This window comes from Phocoena phocoena, chromosome 8, assembly GCF_963924675.1.
Source record: "Phocoena phocoena chromosome 8, mPhoPho1.1, whole genome shotgun sequence".
Lineage (NCBI taxonomy): Eukaryota > Metazoa > Chordata > Mammalia > Artiodactyla > Phocoenidae > Phocoena > Phocoena phocoena.
The window spans coordinates 12,876,706-12,895,604 of NC_089226.1; the positions used below are offsets into that span (position 1 = coordinate 12,876,706).

An 18,899-nucleotide genomic window follows, 5' to 3' on the forward strand; every position below is an offset into this window, starting at 1 on the left:
AAACACAGACATAATCCTTGTAAAAAATTTAGTCTTAGGATTCCCCTAGTTTGTTCCATAATTGATTAAAAATTTGCATTTCTTTTTTCTTACATGGCTCACTCAACTCACTTGCACAAAAGTCTGGAATCGAGAATCCTTTTTCTGACGAGACTTGATCATTTCCAGGGCAAAGGGTTGGTTACTGCAAAAGGTAGCAGCAGCATGTTTCAGCTTTTCCTCCCCGGGTCCACTGAACTGTGCCAAGAATGCAAAGAGCACAATAGAGAATGGGATACTGAGTCTATATGAGGCCAGGCAAGATGAGAGACAGCCACAATCCTTCCAATATTCCAATAAGTATCCTCAAGTGACAAGAAACAGAAATCTACACATTTTACGTGGATTATCAATGATTCTCCATTAAAAAGGGTCTGACCCTGACATATCCAGACCTTTCCTGATCATCACCCAATGTTTTCTTGCTTGTAGCCTCTACCATAACTTACTACTTTTTCAGTCTATTCCACTTCTAAATCAGATAGAAACAGTGACACTTGGGGGAATATGAGACACAAAATGCTTAAAGACTGGGATTAAATTTGATTTTCTTAGAACGTGACACCTTCACAAAAATTACTGTCTTACTGCTCTAGGAAGAAAATCCTTGGGATTCTAGCTTACTTTCTTACTGTGAAATCCGGGGCAGGTCATAACTTTTCTGGGTCACAACAAAATTAAATCACTGCTGCTTCACCTATGTAGAAGGTAGGGATCCATCCCTTGAATTTCTCTTGGGGAAGATTCATGAGCCTATGACCCTCTTTTACTAAAAAGTATACTTTTTACTGATATTTTTTATTTGTAAATTTAAGTTTGTATATGCCATGATTTTAAGGTTTCTTATAAGACACCTAACAAGTGCTTCACTCATAATAGGTATCCTTATAAGTACAGGTCGAATAAATGATTTTTAAAACCACCTTTATATTTGTAGTAATTGCTTTATGGTTTATAAAGAAGCTTTTCATAAAAATCTCCCATTTAAAGCCATATTTCCAAAAGTTTATACACGAAGGCATTTTGTAAAAAATCCTTTTGTAGGGCGTTTGTAGTTAAATTCAGACTATTTTTTCTTCAACTATGACACATACGAAGTGATATTTGAATAGGTTGCTCCAATGTTGTATTCTTATTCTATTATAAATATCACTCAACATATTTAGAGATGAGACTGGCAGCATTTTTGGTATGTTAGTCAATCCAGGTGTCACGCAATTACTAACAGTGGCTGTTTACAAAAGAAAATAACACTCTAGCCTTAAGCAGTTTTACAGTGGTTTTACTAGCAGCATAAGTATATATAAGGTGACCTCAAGGGACCAATATTGGAAAAATATTCTCCAAAACTATTTTTTAAAAAATAGAGTAGGGCTTCCCTGGTGGCGCGGTGGTTGAGAGTCCGCCTGCCGATGCAGGGGACACGGGTTCGTGTCCCCGTCTGGGAGGATCCCACATGCCGTGGAGCGGCTGGGCCCGTGAGCCATGGCCGCTGGGCCTGCGCGTCCGGAGTCTGTGCTCCGCAACGGGAGAGGCCGCAGCAGTCAGAGGCCCGCGTACCGCAAAAAAAAAAAAAAAAAGAAAAAAAAGAAAAAAAAAATAAGAGTAAATCTAGACACCTGTTTATGATTTTTGCTTTTAGTATTTCTGGCCAACACTTTGCCCTAAATTAACCCTTTGTACTTAGCAGCTACTAACCAAATTGGTTAGTCCATTCTGCTTTTCCTCAACATTTTATAGGCATATCACCTTGGTCAAGAATACAATTCTTTTTGAATGTTCTAAAATAAATTTGTGGTCCCACTTTTAAGAGGTATCTCCACTTTATTTTACCATGTAGTAGATTTATGCAGTCCAAAGGACTGTGGTAAGAGGACCAATGTACTTCTGTACCTTATTAATGATGAATCTCACTTGACACTTGGTGTTAAACATTATTTTTGTTAGATGCAAATTAAACTGCTTAGGAATCAAGACTGATATCGTTAAGTCCATATGACTTACAACTTTTTAATCCAAATGTAACAAGAAAATTGACGCTACGCTGTGCCATACTACGAGTTCTGTTTCAAGTTGAGTAGAGTGCTGCCAAGGCAACAGAACTCAGAGATCAAGAAACAAAACGAGTCCCACCATCACAGGGTAGCCACGGAATAAGCTGGATTTTTCAAGGAAGTTAAGTCTCCTTAATAACAATGATGCCAGCGTGGGCCTAAGGAGAAAATGCTTTGGAAAGTTCAGTAAATCCAAGATGAGACTGGATTATGATTCCCTGATCTTGTTCTACGTGTCAAGTGGCTAATGGCTAAGAAGAGTTCTACTAATAGATTAGGAGATTCTGAGTTACGGTCTCACCATCAATGAAAGGAGTAGGATCAAGATTGTTTTAGTCAACTTTCTAGTGTTTAATCATTGTAAAATTATCAATCATTGTAAAATTACCCAAATCTTGTGACATTTCCTCAGTCTACATATTGAAGTAAATATCAGTCGGCACAGCTAAACAGTTCTTGTTCAACCAGTGTTAAAATTTTGAGAACTACGTCACATATTTTACTATTATTCACAGCCTTAACTATAGTACTTTCTTTAAATGTCTGGATCAAACCCACTTTCCCCTAGGAAGATTTTCTGTATGTTCCAGTTCAGGTCTCCTTGCTATCTATTCCCATAATAACCTGTATTCTCCCCTTTTTGTAACACTAATCACACTTGAAATAACTAACGACTGTTTTTTAATTTTTTTTTTCCCATTGACTATAAGCTCCACTAGCGCAGGAGCCATATCTGTTTTGACTGCTACTGCATCCCCAGTACCTAGAACAGTGCTTGGCACGTAAGTATATATTATGGAGTATATACTGATAAAGAGTCAGCTGGAAAGATAAATACGATTTGACAAACAGCTACTATAGTCTCTGAACTCTTTCCTGGTACATAAGATTAAGTAATTTTCACCTTTCTACTTTTGTGATGGTAGTTCTGGATCTACAGTTGTCTAATGTTTTACAGTACAATTCTGAGATTTTGACAACAGAAGACAGTTAAAATTCTACATCAGTTAAATTATTTTTTATCAATATCCATGTTACTCTACATTCTTTTAAACACAAAGAACTAGTATCTTTAATTTGATGAGAAAAGAGCATGTAGTTGATTGGGCACTTATTAGAAGAATAAGTACGAATACACAGTTGGACCCCTTTTCATCTTTACATTAGCTTTGCAAAATGGATGAGTTTGCATACTTGGGAAGGTTAGCAACTTAACCTTGAATCTGATCAAGTGTCTGTGAAAATTTTTAAATTAAATAGCAAATCTCCTTACCCAAGTCAGCAAATCTTCCCCAATCTGATCAATAACAGATGTCTCATTCCTCTTTCGAACAGCCTTCATTTGCTCATTCAACCCAACTAAGGGAGAAAAAAAACAATGAAAAAAATTAAGCATACATTCATTTCAGGCTGAGATACTGGTAATACCACGAACATAAATTTTCAAAAAAAAAAAAAAAGGATTTTCAGAGTAGCATATAGCTGCTTCTGACGGCCTTACATATAAATCTGGACCCAATTCCTATAAACCTAAATGTTTTGAGTTCTAACTGAAAAACAGTTGCCAAAGCATAAAACAATGTGGAAACTAGCACATTATACAGAGTATAGGTGCATCAAATACACATTTAACCTCAAGACTCCATCTATAACCAACCGTGTTCGTAAAAAACAAAGTTCAATTGTACAGGTGACTCCGTCCACCGTTCCTCTCTAAATGTGTGTGTTCCCAGGCAATGGACATCATCATGCTTGAATGTGTCCGTGTACACTGGTGAGACCTAGAATCACCCACAAAGGAGCAAAAAGCAACCATTTGGTGGGAGGGTGTTGGTAGGTGGTGATGGCATCCTTGATGAAAGAAAGACTGAAAACTAAGGGTCTGGAGAAACAGTGACTTAAAAAGAGAGGAACTGATACTACTGCCTACAAAAGTCCAAGATAACTACAACCAGGGAAAGCCAGCAAGACAGATTTTTTAATGTATTCACTCAAGCATTCCAAGCAACAAAACAATAAAATAATTTAATTCCTGAAAATATTCCCACCATGGGATTATATGCTGTATATTACTATTTATAAGATATATTTATACATATATTATTATATAGAATATATTTTTTAAAAACATATATATTGTAATCAATAGGAAATTTCCAAGGGTAATTTTAACTATTCATGTGTTTCATCTCAGGCATTGACTTTAGGCCCTAAGTCCTGTGCTAACACTGTATAAAAAAGGCTGATGGGGGCGTGGGGTGGGGGTAAAGGGTTGGGGAGAAATTCAAAGATCCAATCATTTCTTTATGTTATGCTCACATTTAATTATATAATTTCAGGAAATCTAACACATGGATACATTTATAAGATTTTACTGTTATGGTCCCTTTACATATTCACAATCTTTTATCTATTAGAAATGTTAGGGGAAAAGATCAGAGTCAATTTCTCTTACTGTGAAGTTGAAGAATATCTTCTAAGTTTGAAAAAATTTTCCGTAGTTCTGAAGGTGACAGAATTCCTTCTCTGGAAACTCGCTGATAAAACACTTGATCTAGAACCTTCAATGTTCGAACATGAGCTCTTTCAGTGTAGAACAATTCTAAGCAGGAGAAAAAGGAAATATAAAACGTTGCCTTACTTAGAATGGGGTCAAACATAGGCTTTAGCTGAAATTAAGTAGCAAATGAGTTATACAATAATTATTTGTAGTTTTGAAAGGATATAGTATCTCTGAAGTCACTTCTTGATTACATTAAACTCTCCTACAGAGCTATAAATACTGGCAAATGAAAAATATCGTCAAAACTATTTTGTACTTAAAACTTAACAATGTACTCCAAAATCCGTTGGTTGGTAGAACCAACCGATCACAACTACAGCATTAGAAAACTGTTAAGCCCAAATAGCATACAGACTTTGAATTGAACCCTCTTCAGAAATAATAGCACTCTGTGTTACCTAATTTGCCTATAAACTCTTATTTCTGAGGCCAGACTTTATAATCTCACTATGTCCCAATGCTGCTAGAGACAGGAAGGATATTTATTCAAATCACAGCCTAAAGATAGTAGCAGGTACAGCTTCCATGTCATCTCTCTGTCACATATATGCTAGGATAAAATAAAGAACATGCACGAGGATAAAGGAAGACCTAGATTCTAGTTTTCTTCCAGTCACTTATCAGCTGTATGATCTTGACTAATTCAGCCACTCATCCTGAGCCTTAGCTTCCTCATTTACAATCTATGCATAAAAATAACTTAGCCTGAAAGTAAAGTGATGGGACAAATGTCTCAATGATTTTTCAAGTTTAAGATCTATAATGCTATGAATTTTAAATAACCTGAACACTAAATGCATTTTCCTTTTAAATTATCAATAAGAATCATATAATCATTTGCATTTTTAAGTTGGAAAGTTCAAGGATCATCGATCTATTAGTTTAATTTCCTCTCTGTTCAAAACAAAAGGCTAGCAGACACTTCGAAGCAAACTCCAAGGCTCAGGGGTTGGTTTAACTCTAATACAACTCAATGTATGTGAATAACAACAACAAAAACTAATTAAACTCACCATTAATTACTTCCTGTCTTTTGATCTCACAAGGCTTTAGTGCCAATAACACTTCTCGACTAACGAGCTGCTGCCAGTTGGGTGGATCTGTCTCTAAGTCATTTTCAAACTGTTCATCCTCACTTTGACTTTCTCCAAAAGCTATGCTGTCAAACCTAATGAAGAAAAAAATAATGGATTCTATTTGAGGATATCACATGGACAATAGCACAAGTCTTTACACTACAGTAAATCAGTCATATTTCTGAAGCACTGCTTAGCACAGAGAATGAAACATCATCCTCTTACAAAACGGCTTACATGTGTTATAAGTACGTCATCGTCTCCTACAAAACAGCTTATGTGTGTTATCAATACCTCTATAAATATCTTTTAAATAATTGTGTTTATTAAGAAATTTCTTTTATACTATCTAACAGATTTGTGTACAGGGTTTCTTTTCCTTTAAAACTAGGACTTTGGGGAGAAAAGATATATTTCTTAAAATATGCCCTATTGAAAGCTACTTTAGGAATACTTACTTTCGAAAGGGCTTTGGTGTCCCATGTTCAGTCACCCTAAAATGATGGAGAACAGAGAGTCAACACAAAAACAAAACAGAAATCAAGAAATTTATGACAAAGATGCTCAAAATTGTGTTAAACTACAGTGGCTGATAAATAATTCTGGATATTGCAATGATCTAGTATCAAATAAATTAAAAAACATTTCAGTACCTATCTAGTATTTACTACCAGTAAGTTCTACTTCTTCCCCCAAAAAACACATGGGGGAAAAAATGCTACAGAGTGTAGGCATACTATACAGTGAAAAACTTTTAAGCAATGTCCTAAACGCCCCTAAGATATCACTGAATTACCTTTCCACTTCCCATTCCTCCTCCTGCACTTGGTCTAATGGAGGAGGTGGGAAGTCAAAGATGGTACTGGGAGTACGAGGTGTGCCATCTAAGGAGTCTCCAGATGCTGGCGTTTCTCCAACTTGCTTTGATCCTGAAAAGACACAAGTCAGACATTCAGGTGGTGTTACTAAAGACAATGATTAAAAAAAAAAAAAAAGAATTAGTAACCCAGAAAGTTTCAACCTCACCCATAGCCAAATTCTCACTTAAACAATTGCAGGTTAGCTAGAAACAAAATTCTAATATAAAAATTTTAAATGCACTAAAAAATAAACAGGAAAATCATTTTTAAGCAGGTTTTAAAAAATCAACATAAGATATGGCAACAACTCAGAAGGGCATATGATAAGGAGAAACATTCTTTTACTTTATCCTTTTTTACCCCCAATGCCAATCTTTTTTATTCAAATTTTAGTTATTATGGGGGTCCACCTCCAAATAATAACCTCATAGTTCTTTTTCTTGACTTATTATATTTAGGAAATATCTATCTCTTCTTCCTCAGAGGATTTTGCTCACTTATACGCCCCATCTTCACCTCCCTCCCCTTTTTCTTCCCACTGTTTAATAACTATATTATTGTTCCTAGTTGGCTTATTCGTTATTCCCTAAGCTTAAATGATAGAATTATATATGTATCTTTTTTCCAACAAGGTGTTAGTATCTTAATTCTCCTCTATGTCAAATTAGGTATTTAGTGTCCATAACCTTCTCTTTAATTATATTTCTTTCCTTTACAACTAAATATTCTGTGCTTTGCCTATTAGGTTGATTCTAAAAGTCTGAAAACAAATAGTGTGCTTACATTATTATGACCATACACATATTGTAATACAACATATATATACATATTATTCATGCCAGGTTAAGAGGCATGTTAGTTAGGATTATGTTTTCTTTTCTACTGGTCCAACCACACAACTCCTAGGCCACTTGAAATAGAGTATTTATTACATTAAAGTCATATACTCGATCAATTACTTTAAGATTATGCCATTTTTTAAATTCTGCTTCATGTTCAAATCATGACAACTTTCTTGAACAATTCTGTTCTTCTTAGCATTTCTAAATGCCTTTCTTTTATTGCTGTCAAAGTAATATAATTTTACCAAGTCACAAACTTTTTCATCTGTTACTATAAACTGCTTAAAATCTCCTTTTCTCTTATCCCCTAGGTTCTTCTTGTGTTCCAATCTGGAACAGCTGTTCCCTTGGCCTGTGACACAACTATCATCCTAGAACTGCCCTTCACCACTTTCCTGGGTTGTTTCCACTGTTTCCTGGACCCCATGAGATTTTCTTTCTTAATTTTTCTCTCATTTTGCTGGAGTGTGTATCTTAAATTATCTTCAAGGAAAGGGTGCATTTCAGTTAAACTCTGAATCCTGGAGTATCTGAAAATGTCTTTATATCTTTCTTCATATTTGATGGATAGTTTGGATGGATAAAGAATTCTAAGTTCAATACCATTTTCTTTCAGCAAGTTGAAGGCATGGCTCCTTTGTATTCTAGCACCTAATGTTCTGAGAAATGTGACAGCATAATCTCCATTTTCTTTCTCTTGAAAGCTTTCAGGATTCTTTTTCTTTATCTCTGATGCACTGACATTTCCAAAGCTACTCTAGGCATGGGTCTTTTTTTAAAACATTATTACTCATTGTAGTTGGTTCCGGGTGAGCCCTTTCTGTTTGAAAGACATCTATTCTTTTTTTTTTTTTTTGTGGTACGTGGGCCTCTCACTGTTGTGGCCTCTCCCGTCGCGGAGCACAGGCTCCGGACGCGCAGGCTCAGCGGCCATGGCTCACGGGCCCAGCCGCTCTGCGGCATGTGGGATCTTCCCGGACCGGGGCACAAACCCGTGTCCCCTGCATCGGCAGGCGGACTCCCAACCACTGCGCCACCAGGGAAGCCCGAAAGACATCTATTCTTTTTCAGCCCTGGGAAGCCCTCTTCTGTCATTTCTCTAACTGCCTCTCCTCCAGTTCCTCTGCTGATGTTTTGTGAATCTCCGTGGTGGCTCTCTACATAATTCTTGTCTCTCCAATTTCTATCTCTTGATGTCTCTGATACAGATTCTGAAAATTTCCTTGACTTTATTTTTAGGGACTTCTTTTTTTTCTTCTTATTTAATTATTAGCAGCTGTGGTGGTCTGAAAATACGTCCACAAATTCTTTGCTACTCCTCCCTTCAGCAGTGGCACCTAATTTTTCTCTCCTTGAATGTGGGCTGGATTTAGTGACTTGCTTCTAACTTGCTGAAATAAGGGGGTATATCCATACAGACTAAGTCATATAGAAAAACACTGGGATTTCTTTCTTGCTCTCCTTTGGATCACTCTGGGAAAGTCAGCTACCACGTCAGGGAACACTCAAGCAGTTCCACGGAGAAGCCCATGTGGTGCGGAGCTGAGGCCTCCAGCAAGGAGCTAAGTCTCCCTGCCACCAGCCACCTGCGGAAGCACAGAAGGGGTCTCCTGGCCCCATTAAGCTTTCAGATGGCTGGTTGACATCCTGACTATAGCTTTATGAGAGACTCCAAGCCAGAACTGCCCAGCTAAGCTGCTCCTGAGTTCCTTACCCACCAAAAATGTGAAGTAGTAAATATTTTTTGTATTAAGCCATTAAGCTTTGGGGTAATTTATCACAAAGCAATTAATAACTAATAAAACAGTTATTATATGTAATAGTTACTAAAACATTTTGGTCTCTGCTCCCTTTTTATAACATCCTATTCTTGCTTTAGATATAATAAACTCTTTAATTTCTTCAAGAATACTATCTAATTTAGAGGTATTTTTATAAGTTCTTACTTATTGCCTAATTTATTTTCTGCTAGTGGCAGTTTTTGTGTTTATTTTGTATTTTCTTTTTTATGCTACTAATATGTTTGGCATTATGTATTATCTTAGGTCTGGACTCTAATAACTTTTGCCAACAGTGAGTAATGCTGTTCATATGTAAGAACAGAAGACTGGGCAGCTGACTTGGCTTTCCGTTCTGCTATGTGGAAGTAGGGCCATTTCAGCCGGAAGCTCCTCAGAGCAGGGTAAGCCCCCCGCGTGCCTATTGTCATGCTCCAGGTCCCCTAAAGTGAGCTCCAGGGCACTAATACCATGGAGGACTTAACTCCTTATACAATTCACTCAACTTGTATAACAAAGAGCATATTCATTTTCTTCTGATACAGGAATGACAGACTGCTTATATTCTACAATGTAAGGATCAGAAGCTGCTGACATAACTGTTTTGATTACAGACCTTCGATTAATTCATCATTTTCAGCTCTACTTCTCACTCATGTACTCCGTAACTTATGCCAACTCTGAGCCCAAAGTCTCTCCTGGGTTCTAATGGACAGACTGGCTCCCACCTTGGACTCCTTAAACGAACTACAGGCTCCGACTTCCTTTATGTTGTTTTATCCATCAAACCACTCTTGCCCACTTTCAATCTCCCCAAAATTTGTTGAAATCTCTTACTGAATGATAATACCTTTTCTTCCTCTACTTCTTTTCTCTTTATGATTTTTGTTTATTCATTACCTACCATGCTTTTATTTCAATGAGACATGAGAGCCATGAATTAATGCATTACTCAGTCCTACATCTTCAGAATTCCATATAAGACAGAACCTCCACACTTCTCTACAAATGTCACCCCTACTTCTTTGTCTTAAGTAAAAACTTTCGTATCCCATGGAAGGTAACCTCTTCTGCTACAGCCCTCTCAAACAGAGACTGATGTTTCAGTCATACACTGTGTACTGCAGGGTGGAGATGAGATAGAGACCCTTCTTTTTCCTCAGTACTACTTATAGACTATTATCTTACCTTCTTATAAAAATCCCTTGCTCTACTGAGGCTCTCACTCTCTGAATAATATCACATGTTCTCCCCCCACCAACAACCATCTAGCAACACTGAACCTTTGGCTGCTGGCTCACAGTTTTCCTCTCTGTGCTATTACCATATGCAGTGATCTCAAAGTCTGTGGTATAAAGGTATTCAGACCCTTGGTTCCTTGGTTCCTTACCCTCTTCATCTCTAGTAACCCCCTCTTTGCCACCTTGGTGACCACTCCCACAGATTTATCCTTGATCTTGTCATACCAGAAATTGAACTGCTTCCAAAATCACCAATACAGAGAGGCATTTCCTTCTCCAAATAAAACCACCTAATTCTTCCATATCACTTGCTTCAGAAACCCATTATAACAAGTATGAAGAAATATGGTAATAAGCTCTTTCCTCAATTATCTACAATTACTTCCTATCTTTCTTTACTTTTCAAATCCCCTTGCCCTTCTCACTAAATCCTAACTCTCAGCTAATAACCTTGCCCTTCACATACACCCCACATATCATCGCTTCTCTCCTTCTCAAAACTTTGTTCTATTAGATACATAGTCCAGCTCCCGCATTTTCAACCTCTTCCTCTCAACTGGCTTCCCCTTAGCATTAAAAACAAAAAACAACCCTGGTAATCTTAGATTTTTTTAAAAAAGTCTTCTTTAGATGCACCCTGCTCCCCGCATACACACATCTGCCTCTAACTTCTGACCAGTCCTCTCAACACTCCCCACGATTTGAAGTTTTTATTTGTATGACTTATCTTCCCAGAAGACTAAGCTGCATGGGGCAAGAATCTACATATTACTGTATGATAACATCTGGCACAGAGCTAATGCCTGACAGAGAAGTCCGTAATAAATATTTTTTGAATGGACAAGAACTCAAAATTACCATTCAGCACAGATTTGTCACTGGTTATATAATATTAAAATATTAAAACTAAAACTGGGATTCAGTCTTGATTTAAATAATCTGCCACTCTATTTCTCAGTATAGTTGTTTTAAAATCCTGATACTTAGCTAAGTTGAACTACAGCATTAGCTCACCCATATCATTCTCTTTCCCTCCTTCCTGGGAAAGAGTGGCCCCTGAAACCACGGAGGACATGGAATTGGCTGGCAGGTATCCAATGTCTGCTCCTTCACTTGTTAATCCACTCTGGCGCAACTTAGCAGAGTCCTGAGGTTCAGGACTCACAGATGAGGGTGTGGATATGTGCTTAGGGTGGCGCTGCTTCTGTAGTTCCATGGCTCTGCCAACTGAACAGAAAGCAATAGTTAATAATTCATGCTGCAAAACAGCTTAAAAAAAAAAGATGACAGAAAGAATCTAGAAAAATGTCTGGAACATGGTGGGCCCTAGAAAAATATAACATGAATTATTATACAGAGTGAGGGATAGATAGATAAACAGATCGATAGAAAGAAGGGAGGGAAAGGAAAGAAAGGAAGAAAGAAAGAGAAGGAAGGAAGGAGGTAGGAAAGAGAGAGCAAGAGAGAGAGAAAGAGAGAAAGGCAGGGGAAGGTGAAGGAGGATGAAGAGAAAAGGGTGGGAGATGGTAGAAGATGAGGTGGGTGAGAAGAGGCAGGAGAAGAAGGGTCATGAGAAAAGGAGCTGAAGAGAGCAACAGTGGGTGGGGGCAGAGGGGATGCCGAGAGCCGGAGATGGACACGTACGAAGCTGTATTCATTTGTAAGAGAGAAGATGAAGCCTTTTAGCTCTGTGAGCTCTTAGCAAGCCCCTAGCTTCTCGCTAACACTCATAACTTCATCATCACGACATGTCTCAGAGACCATGCAGAATAATCCCTATGCTGCCCATTACCACTGTTCACACCAGTCACCATGAGAAGCTAAAGACTCTCAGCTCATCATCCCCCATAACCTGGCACATGCCCACACAGCTTTGTACATCTCTAATCCTAAAATGCTTCCTTCCCCAATTCCTACAATTCCTCTTCTGTATCCCTTGGAACACATGGTCAGCATCTGTGAAACGCTCTGTTCTCCTCAACCTCTTCTCTAAAAATTTCCTTCATCTTCTCAGTGTTTCTCAGCAAGGGGCACCACTGACATTTTGAGTGAGAGTTCCTCATTGTGTGGGACATTCAGGTTCCCTGTATCACAATACCCCCCCCAACTCCAGCCCATGCCAATATTTTCACATGTGGTACCTGTCACCTTGAAGACCACTATATGAGCTAATTTCTCTCCCCACAGCAGCTCGCCCACCCCTACTTCTCCTGCAGCCCTCTCTAGGAGACTGCCTCTCCAACAGGCCTGAGGGTGGAGGGACATCAGGAAATAAAACACAATGAAGAGGTGGAAAAACTGCAGAAGTATGGAGTAAGTGAGTAACGTATGTATAAAGAGGTAAAACAAAGTATGGTGGAGAAATCCATGCACATCTTGTTTTATAAATTTAATAATCAGAATTTGACGGCAAACAAAATCAGAACAGGTAAGTAAATTATGTTATGGACAACTAATGGAATACTCTACTGACATTAAATAAGATGATTATGACAACTATGAAGTCACATGGGGCTTTAGTTCAGAAATCACATTGAATAGAAACAACGGAAGTTCAGTGGAAACATTTCTAGAACACCTTTTTCCAGCAACCCATTCTAGCTAAATGAGCCTAAATGTAAAGACGGCATGGAATGGTGGGAACGCAGCATTTTAAACTTCAACGTACTTGCACTGTTGTCATGACGGCTTGGTCTCCTTGGGGGTCCCAAGATGCTGGGGAATCCTCTTCGCTTCCCTTTTTCTTCGCCTTCCCTATCTTTCTTCATACTTTGCTAGAGTTGAGGTACAATCAAAAAGATAACAGATACGTAACAGAGTAGATTTCTTTTGCTGCTTTTAAACAGAAACTTTTTAAACATTCTAATGGTCAGCTGAAAGAAATTGGTTAAATGTAAATGAAAGACACACACAGGGCACTCATTAGAGGCTGGACACAGTACTATGTACACACCAAACTCAAGATGCCTTTTCAAACCCTTCAGAACTGACAATTTTGGAAAGTAAAAGGTAGGTTTATAGCACATTTACTGGGAGCCTGTTCTAAGTAATTCATTCATCTGTTGAACAATATTTACTAAGCTAATAATGTACGAAGGCACTATGCTAAAAGCTGGGGATACAATGAAGAAGGTCCTTATCTTCATCCAGATTTACAATCTAACAAAAAAGAAACCAAGCCATACATAATTACAAACACTGACAGGCACCATAAAAGAAAAGTATGAGGCCAGAACAGTTAGGGACAGCTCTCTGTATAAACTACTAGTTTCACTTTTCACACTGCCTAATAAATTAGTTTGTATGGCTGGATTTCTCACCAGATTTTGAGTTTCTTGAGAACAGGGACCACATCTTATTCCTATTGGCATGCTTAGCACTAATTTGCTGAAAAAGTAAATACTAAGAAGAAGGAAAGCACTGCAATCAAATGTAAAGAAGCATGGAGACCTTAACACACTATTATTATTCTAGTCTTACCTTGATTTTTGGAAGGAATCCAATCCGACCTCGCTTGTGCTCCAAATTTCGAGGTTCTTTCACTTTTACTCCCAAATGCTTCATGTACATGAGAATAACATATTGCATTGTTGAACTGAGGGAGAGAGGATTAAGTAAAATAAGACTTCTGGGAAGGGATGGTGGGTAGAATAAAGATATCAAATGACTTCCAAAACCCCAATGCTGAAATTCTTAGAATTCATCAAGTGAAAAATAAGGAGCTATCTATTCACTGTGAATAGTAAAGGATTCTACTCAAGATACTAGAATATTAGTCAAGTAAAATACAGGCCACCAGAGGGAGACAGTCTATATTTTTATGTTAAAAGAAATCAATCATAATTTAGGGCAGGAGACAAGATAGTTTCTCTTTTCCTTAAAATTCTAGGAAAAAAGTAGTTATATTACCTCTTATCTTCTTCTACAGCCTGAGCAGTCATTCTAAAAATAAAAACATTTAAAAATGAAATATTAAAGTTTAATAAAAGAGTTGTTATTAAACTCAGATAACTGAAACAGCAGCACAGAGCCAAATGCTTTGGGACCCACCCCAAATCTCTGTCACCTGGTATAAAACATCAGAAAAATTCTAATCCCTGAAGGAACCATATACTTTCCACACTCATGTCACCAACCGTAAATGTCTGATAGCAAGAAACATTTCCAAAGTCTGTGAATTGAAGCCAGTATAAGTATTCAACCTGTTTTTGATCAGTTAGAAATTTTACAGTTACTCATTTTACCAATACCCAGAAAAAGAAATACAAGAACGTCATCGAAAGTATCAGCATAAATGTAAAATTCCAGCTTCTCAAGTATTACGACAGAATAAACAGCTCCACATAGACAACCTGACCCCCCTTTTAAATCTGTTCTCTTGAAGCACAGTTAGCATCTTAGTAGAGAGGCTTTTCTACACGTATTTCTGTTACTTACAACACTTCTTCAATTTTGGCAACAATCTGCTCTGCACATGCCCGTTCCTTCTCCAGAGTTACCCGGTCCTTGTCTCTCTCTGCATCAATTTTAGTCAGTTCGCTTTCAGCCAACGTCAGCCCCATGCTACGTTTCTGTCTAAAGGGAATGGGAGAAATTTCCTGAGGTAGCCTAGAGAAAAACTATCTCCCTCTGGAGATGTTTCATCAGAGTTTCCATAGCTGTGAATTTCTAGCAACAGGCAAAATGTCACAGTTTTCTATTTGGGGGCCCATGTCACCTAGGACACTGGAGGAAGAAAATTCTAGAGGCAATCACTCAACAGGGCACATATCCTGAAGGACACACTTAGCACAGAGTACTAATACTAGGCACAATTCCTGAGAGCGTAAGGAATGGGGACTATGCGCTCTCAGTACCATGCCAACCTTTTGACTGCAGATGTGCATTAGGCTTTAGTAACAGTGCTAAAGACGATATGCTAAGCCAAGGACTTAATGTATAACCTTTTCCTACTTAAAAAGAAAATTAATTCAGAACAACCATATCAGCTTACCACCGAGCTTACCGAAAATCTTCCAAGTGCCTTTGAACTTCTGGGTGGACTCTTTCTTGCATAGTTTGGATATAGTGGCGATGTAGATCCTCAGGAATAAGCTCGGGTCTTCTTTTTTCTGCATAAATAGAAGAAGTCACCTGATCTAAGGCATATTTTTTGCATTATAACTGGCACTATTTGGTGCAAACTTAACTTGAAGTAAGACAAAGAGAAGTTCAATACATTTTATGTATTTCATCTCAGAATTCATCTTTCATTTACCCTTAAATGTATTATAGGCTTTTTCTCTGCTGTGAGTCATATCACCTACTAGTCACCACGTAACAGATAGAAACCTTAGGGAGGAGCTGAGCTACGTATCTACAGAGATGTAATTCTCCAGCATATTGGTGCTCCAGACTTACCTAGATCTACTGATATTTCATCAGGAACAGAAACTTTCAGGTGCTAAAACAAAAATGCAAACAAAAAGTGAAATAGTACTAAGAGTTTTTCAGGATGCATATAAGGACTTACACAAAATAAAGAGATACAACTTGAATATCTATTTTTACAAGAATATTCAGGTATAAGCTCATTTTTTGGGTTTCACCCGTCTAAATTTCATAGCTCTGGAATGTTCTATTGTTAAACTTGAAAATAAGCCTTTTTCCCAAGGATCATATTATAATGGAAACATCTACACTTGTTTTACTAGATGACTGAATGCTTCTGTGCCTTACTTATTCCTGTTGGCTTTAGTTTTCTAAAATGAATCAATATTGGCTTGGGCTTTCTAGAATCATTGGTTAAGATAATCAGTTATACATCATTTGAATCAATATAGGTAAAACCTCAACTATGTGTATATCATATGAAAAATTTACTCATATATAATGATGATTTTTATTTACTTTTTTGATATACTCACACTACAGACCATGATATTCCCAACCATTTTGCTATGTAAAGCTAAAGAACCCTCACAGTAATAGTCACACTCCCAATGAGAAAGTGTTGGATATCAATGTTGAGGCCTTAGAGTCTTAAATCTCTAGTTCTTCCATGTGTAGCTCTTACTCTTGAACTAAGACGACTGTGTCATAATTTACTTCTTCTTAGCTAGGATTTGTTGACATAATAACTGCAGTTTTTGGTCCCATTACCAGATAATTATCTCCTGTTAATTTGGGAAATGTCTTGGAAAAAAATTGTTTTGCATTTGGAGAAAATATATTAACTTCTTCGTGTTTACTTTGTATTATACACCTACTTAAGTCATATCCTTTCAGAATTTAAACAATTAACATGAGACCTGAAGTTTTACATTTGAAAATAAGTCACTGCTAAAAATTATGAGATCTCTAATATTTATTTGAAGAACAGTGAAATGGATTTCAAAGCTTTCTCTTTAACTGAAGTTGCCATAAAGTAGCTCAAATCAACTTTCTTCAAAGTATTTCTAGCACAAATGCAAAAAAGTATATGTTCATTTCTGTATGTGGGTATTTATATGAAATAAATATGACCTGTGGCATAAAATAATAATTAGCAAATTAATCATTTATCATTTTGATAAACTTATATAGATCACGAGCAGCAAAGTATAAAGTTCTGACTTAGCATGGAGCAAGCACTCTTAAGAAATGTGAAATACAAATAAACTGTCATTTCTTCATGAAAGAAAGTTACCTTAATAAATATATTGTATAATATTTTAAACAATGGCAGTGTAATCAGAACCCTACCTAATCCATTCAGTAACTATCTGAGTGACCACTCTGCCAGGATCTATTCAGTGCTGGTGAAATAGCAGTGAACAAACAGAACAAAAATATCTGCCCTGATGGAGCTTACATTTGGGGTAGAAGAGTAGGAATATAGACAAAAAATAAATTAAAAAAGAAAACATAAATTCTATAGACAAAAATAACACGGGAAAGGTGACAGAAAGTCGGGGGAGATGAAATTTTAAGTAAATTGGTCAGGGAATTCAGGCTTCACTGAGAAGGTAACTGTATTAAGCCATGTGTAGGGGTACAGGTAACCTTGCAAAAAACACAAAGAAAATGGGGCAAGTGCTGGAGGACGAAGTGGAGCCAAAATGTTTCTATGTGAGTCTGCATGCTAATATGAATGATTCAATAGAAAACAAAACAACTGATGATGCAGGAGAGAAGAACTGCTAGAATAACTAATCTTTAAGTAGGTATAAGAAAATACACTCTGGATAAACAGGGGAAGAGGTGGCCTTAGATAAAAGCAGAACAATCCCTATATAGCATCAGGAGAGAGGGCAGAGCATATGGTATGACAGAGGTAGGATGATATATCTGGTAGAAGTTATCTTCCGTGTAATTTAAATTTCTCAAAGAAACAGCAAGGTCATCAGTTGAGAAAGTGAGGAAGTGATGGAGAGTTTAAGAGAGAAAAGGTGTGAAACAGTCATCTAAGAGAAATGCAAATATGAAAGAACCAGGGACATGCAGCATGATTCTTCAAGAGGTATTAAGGGCTAACTGTTATTTACCCTATAGCAAGGCTAATAATAAAACATACTAGAGCAGAAGCAAGAAGAACTACAATCCTGCAGCCTGTGGAATGAAAACCACATTCACAGAAAGAGACAAAATGAAAAGGCAGAGGACTATGTACCAGACGAGGGAACAAGATAAAATCCCAGAAGAACAATTAAATTAAGTGGAGATAGGGAACTGACCAGAAAAAGAATTCAGAATAATGATAGTGAAGATGATCCAGGACCTCGGAAAAAGAATGGAGGCAAAGATCGAGAAGATGCAAGAAATGTTTAACAAAGACCTAGAAGAATTAAAGAACAAACACCTAGAAGAATTAAAGAACAAACAAACAGAGGTGAACAATACAATAACTGAAATGAAAAATACACTAGAAGGAATCAGTAGCAGAATAACTGAGGCAGAAGAACGGAAAAGTGACCTGGAAGACAGAATGGTGGAATTCACTGCTGTGGAACAGAATCAAGAAAAAAGAATGAAAAGAAGTGAAGACAGCCTAAGAGGCCTCTGGGACAACAATAAATGCACCAACATTCACATTATAGGGATCCCAGAAGGAGAAGAGAGAGAGACAAAGGACCCAAGAAAATATTTGAAGAGATTATAGTCGAAAACTTCCCTAACATGGGAAAGGAAATAGCCCCCCAAGTCCAGGAAGCTCAGAGAGTCCCAGGCAGGATAAACCCTAGGAGAAACATGCTGAGACACATAGTAATCAAACTGACAAAAATTAAAGACAAAGAAAAATTCTTAAAAGTAGCAGAGGAAAAACAGCAAATAACATACAGGGGAACGGGAGCTCCCATAAGGTTAACAGCTGATTTCTCAGCAGAAACTCTACAAGCCAGAAGGGAGTGGCACGATATATTGAAAGTGATGAAAGGGAAGAAGCTACAACCAAGATTACTCTACCCTGCAAGGATCTCATTCAGAT

General features: G+C 37.4%; 1 protein-coding gene across 1 annotated transcript in view; it reads right to left on the reverse strand.

The window, feature by feature from the left end:
• ARHGEF12 (Rho guanine nucleotide exchange factor 12) overlaps positions 1–18,899 on the reverse strand; it is a 101,300-nt gene that overhangs the window by 39,599 nt on the left and 42,802 nt on the right. Inside the window, exons 15-27 of the mRNA XM_065881648.1 lie at positions 15,854–15,896; positions 15,459–15,564; positions 14,891–15,028; positions 14,363–14,395; positions 13,934–14,048; positions 13,122–13,227; positions 11,468–11,680; positions 6,529–6,661; positions 6,191–6,226; positions 5,670–5,824; positions 4,549–4,695; positions 3,367–3,452; positions 112–237 (exon numbers count right to left, since the gene is read on the reverse strand). Of these exons, the coding sequence (XP_065737720.1) occupies positions 112–237; positions 3,367–3,452; positions 4,549–4,695; positions 5,670–5,824; positions 6,191–6,226; positions 6,529–6,661; positions 11,468–11,680; positions 13,122–13,227; positions 13,934–14,048; positions 14,363–14,395; positions 14,891–15,028; positions 15,459–15,564; positions 15,854–15,896 (1,437 nt within the window). The remainder of the gene's footprint in view (positions 1–111; positions 238–3,366; positions 3,453–4,548; positions 4,696–5,669; positions 5,825–6,190; positions 6,227–6,528; positions 6,662–11,467; positions 11,681–13,121; positions 13,228–13,933; positions 14,049–14,362; positions 14,396–14,890; positions 15,029–15,458; positions 15,565–15,853; positions 15,897–18,899) is intronic.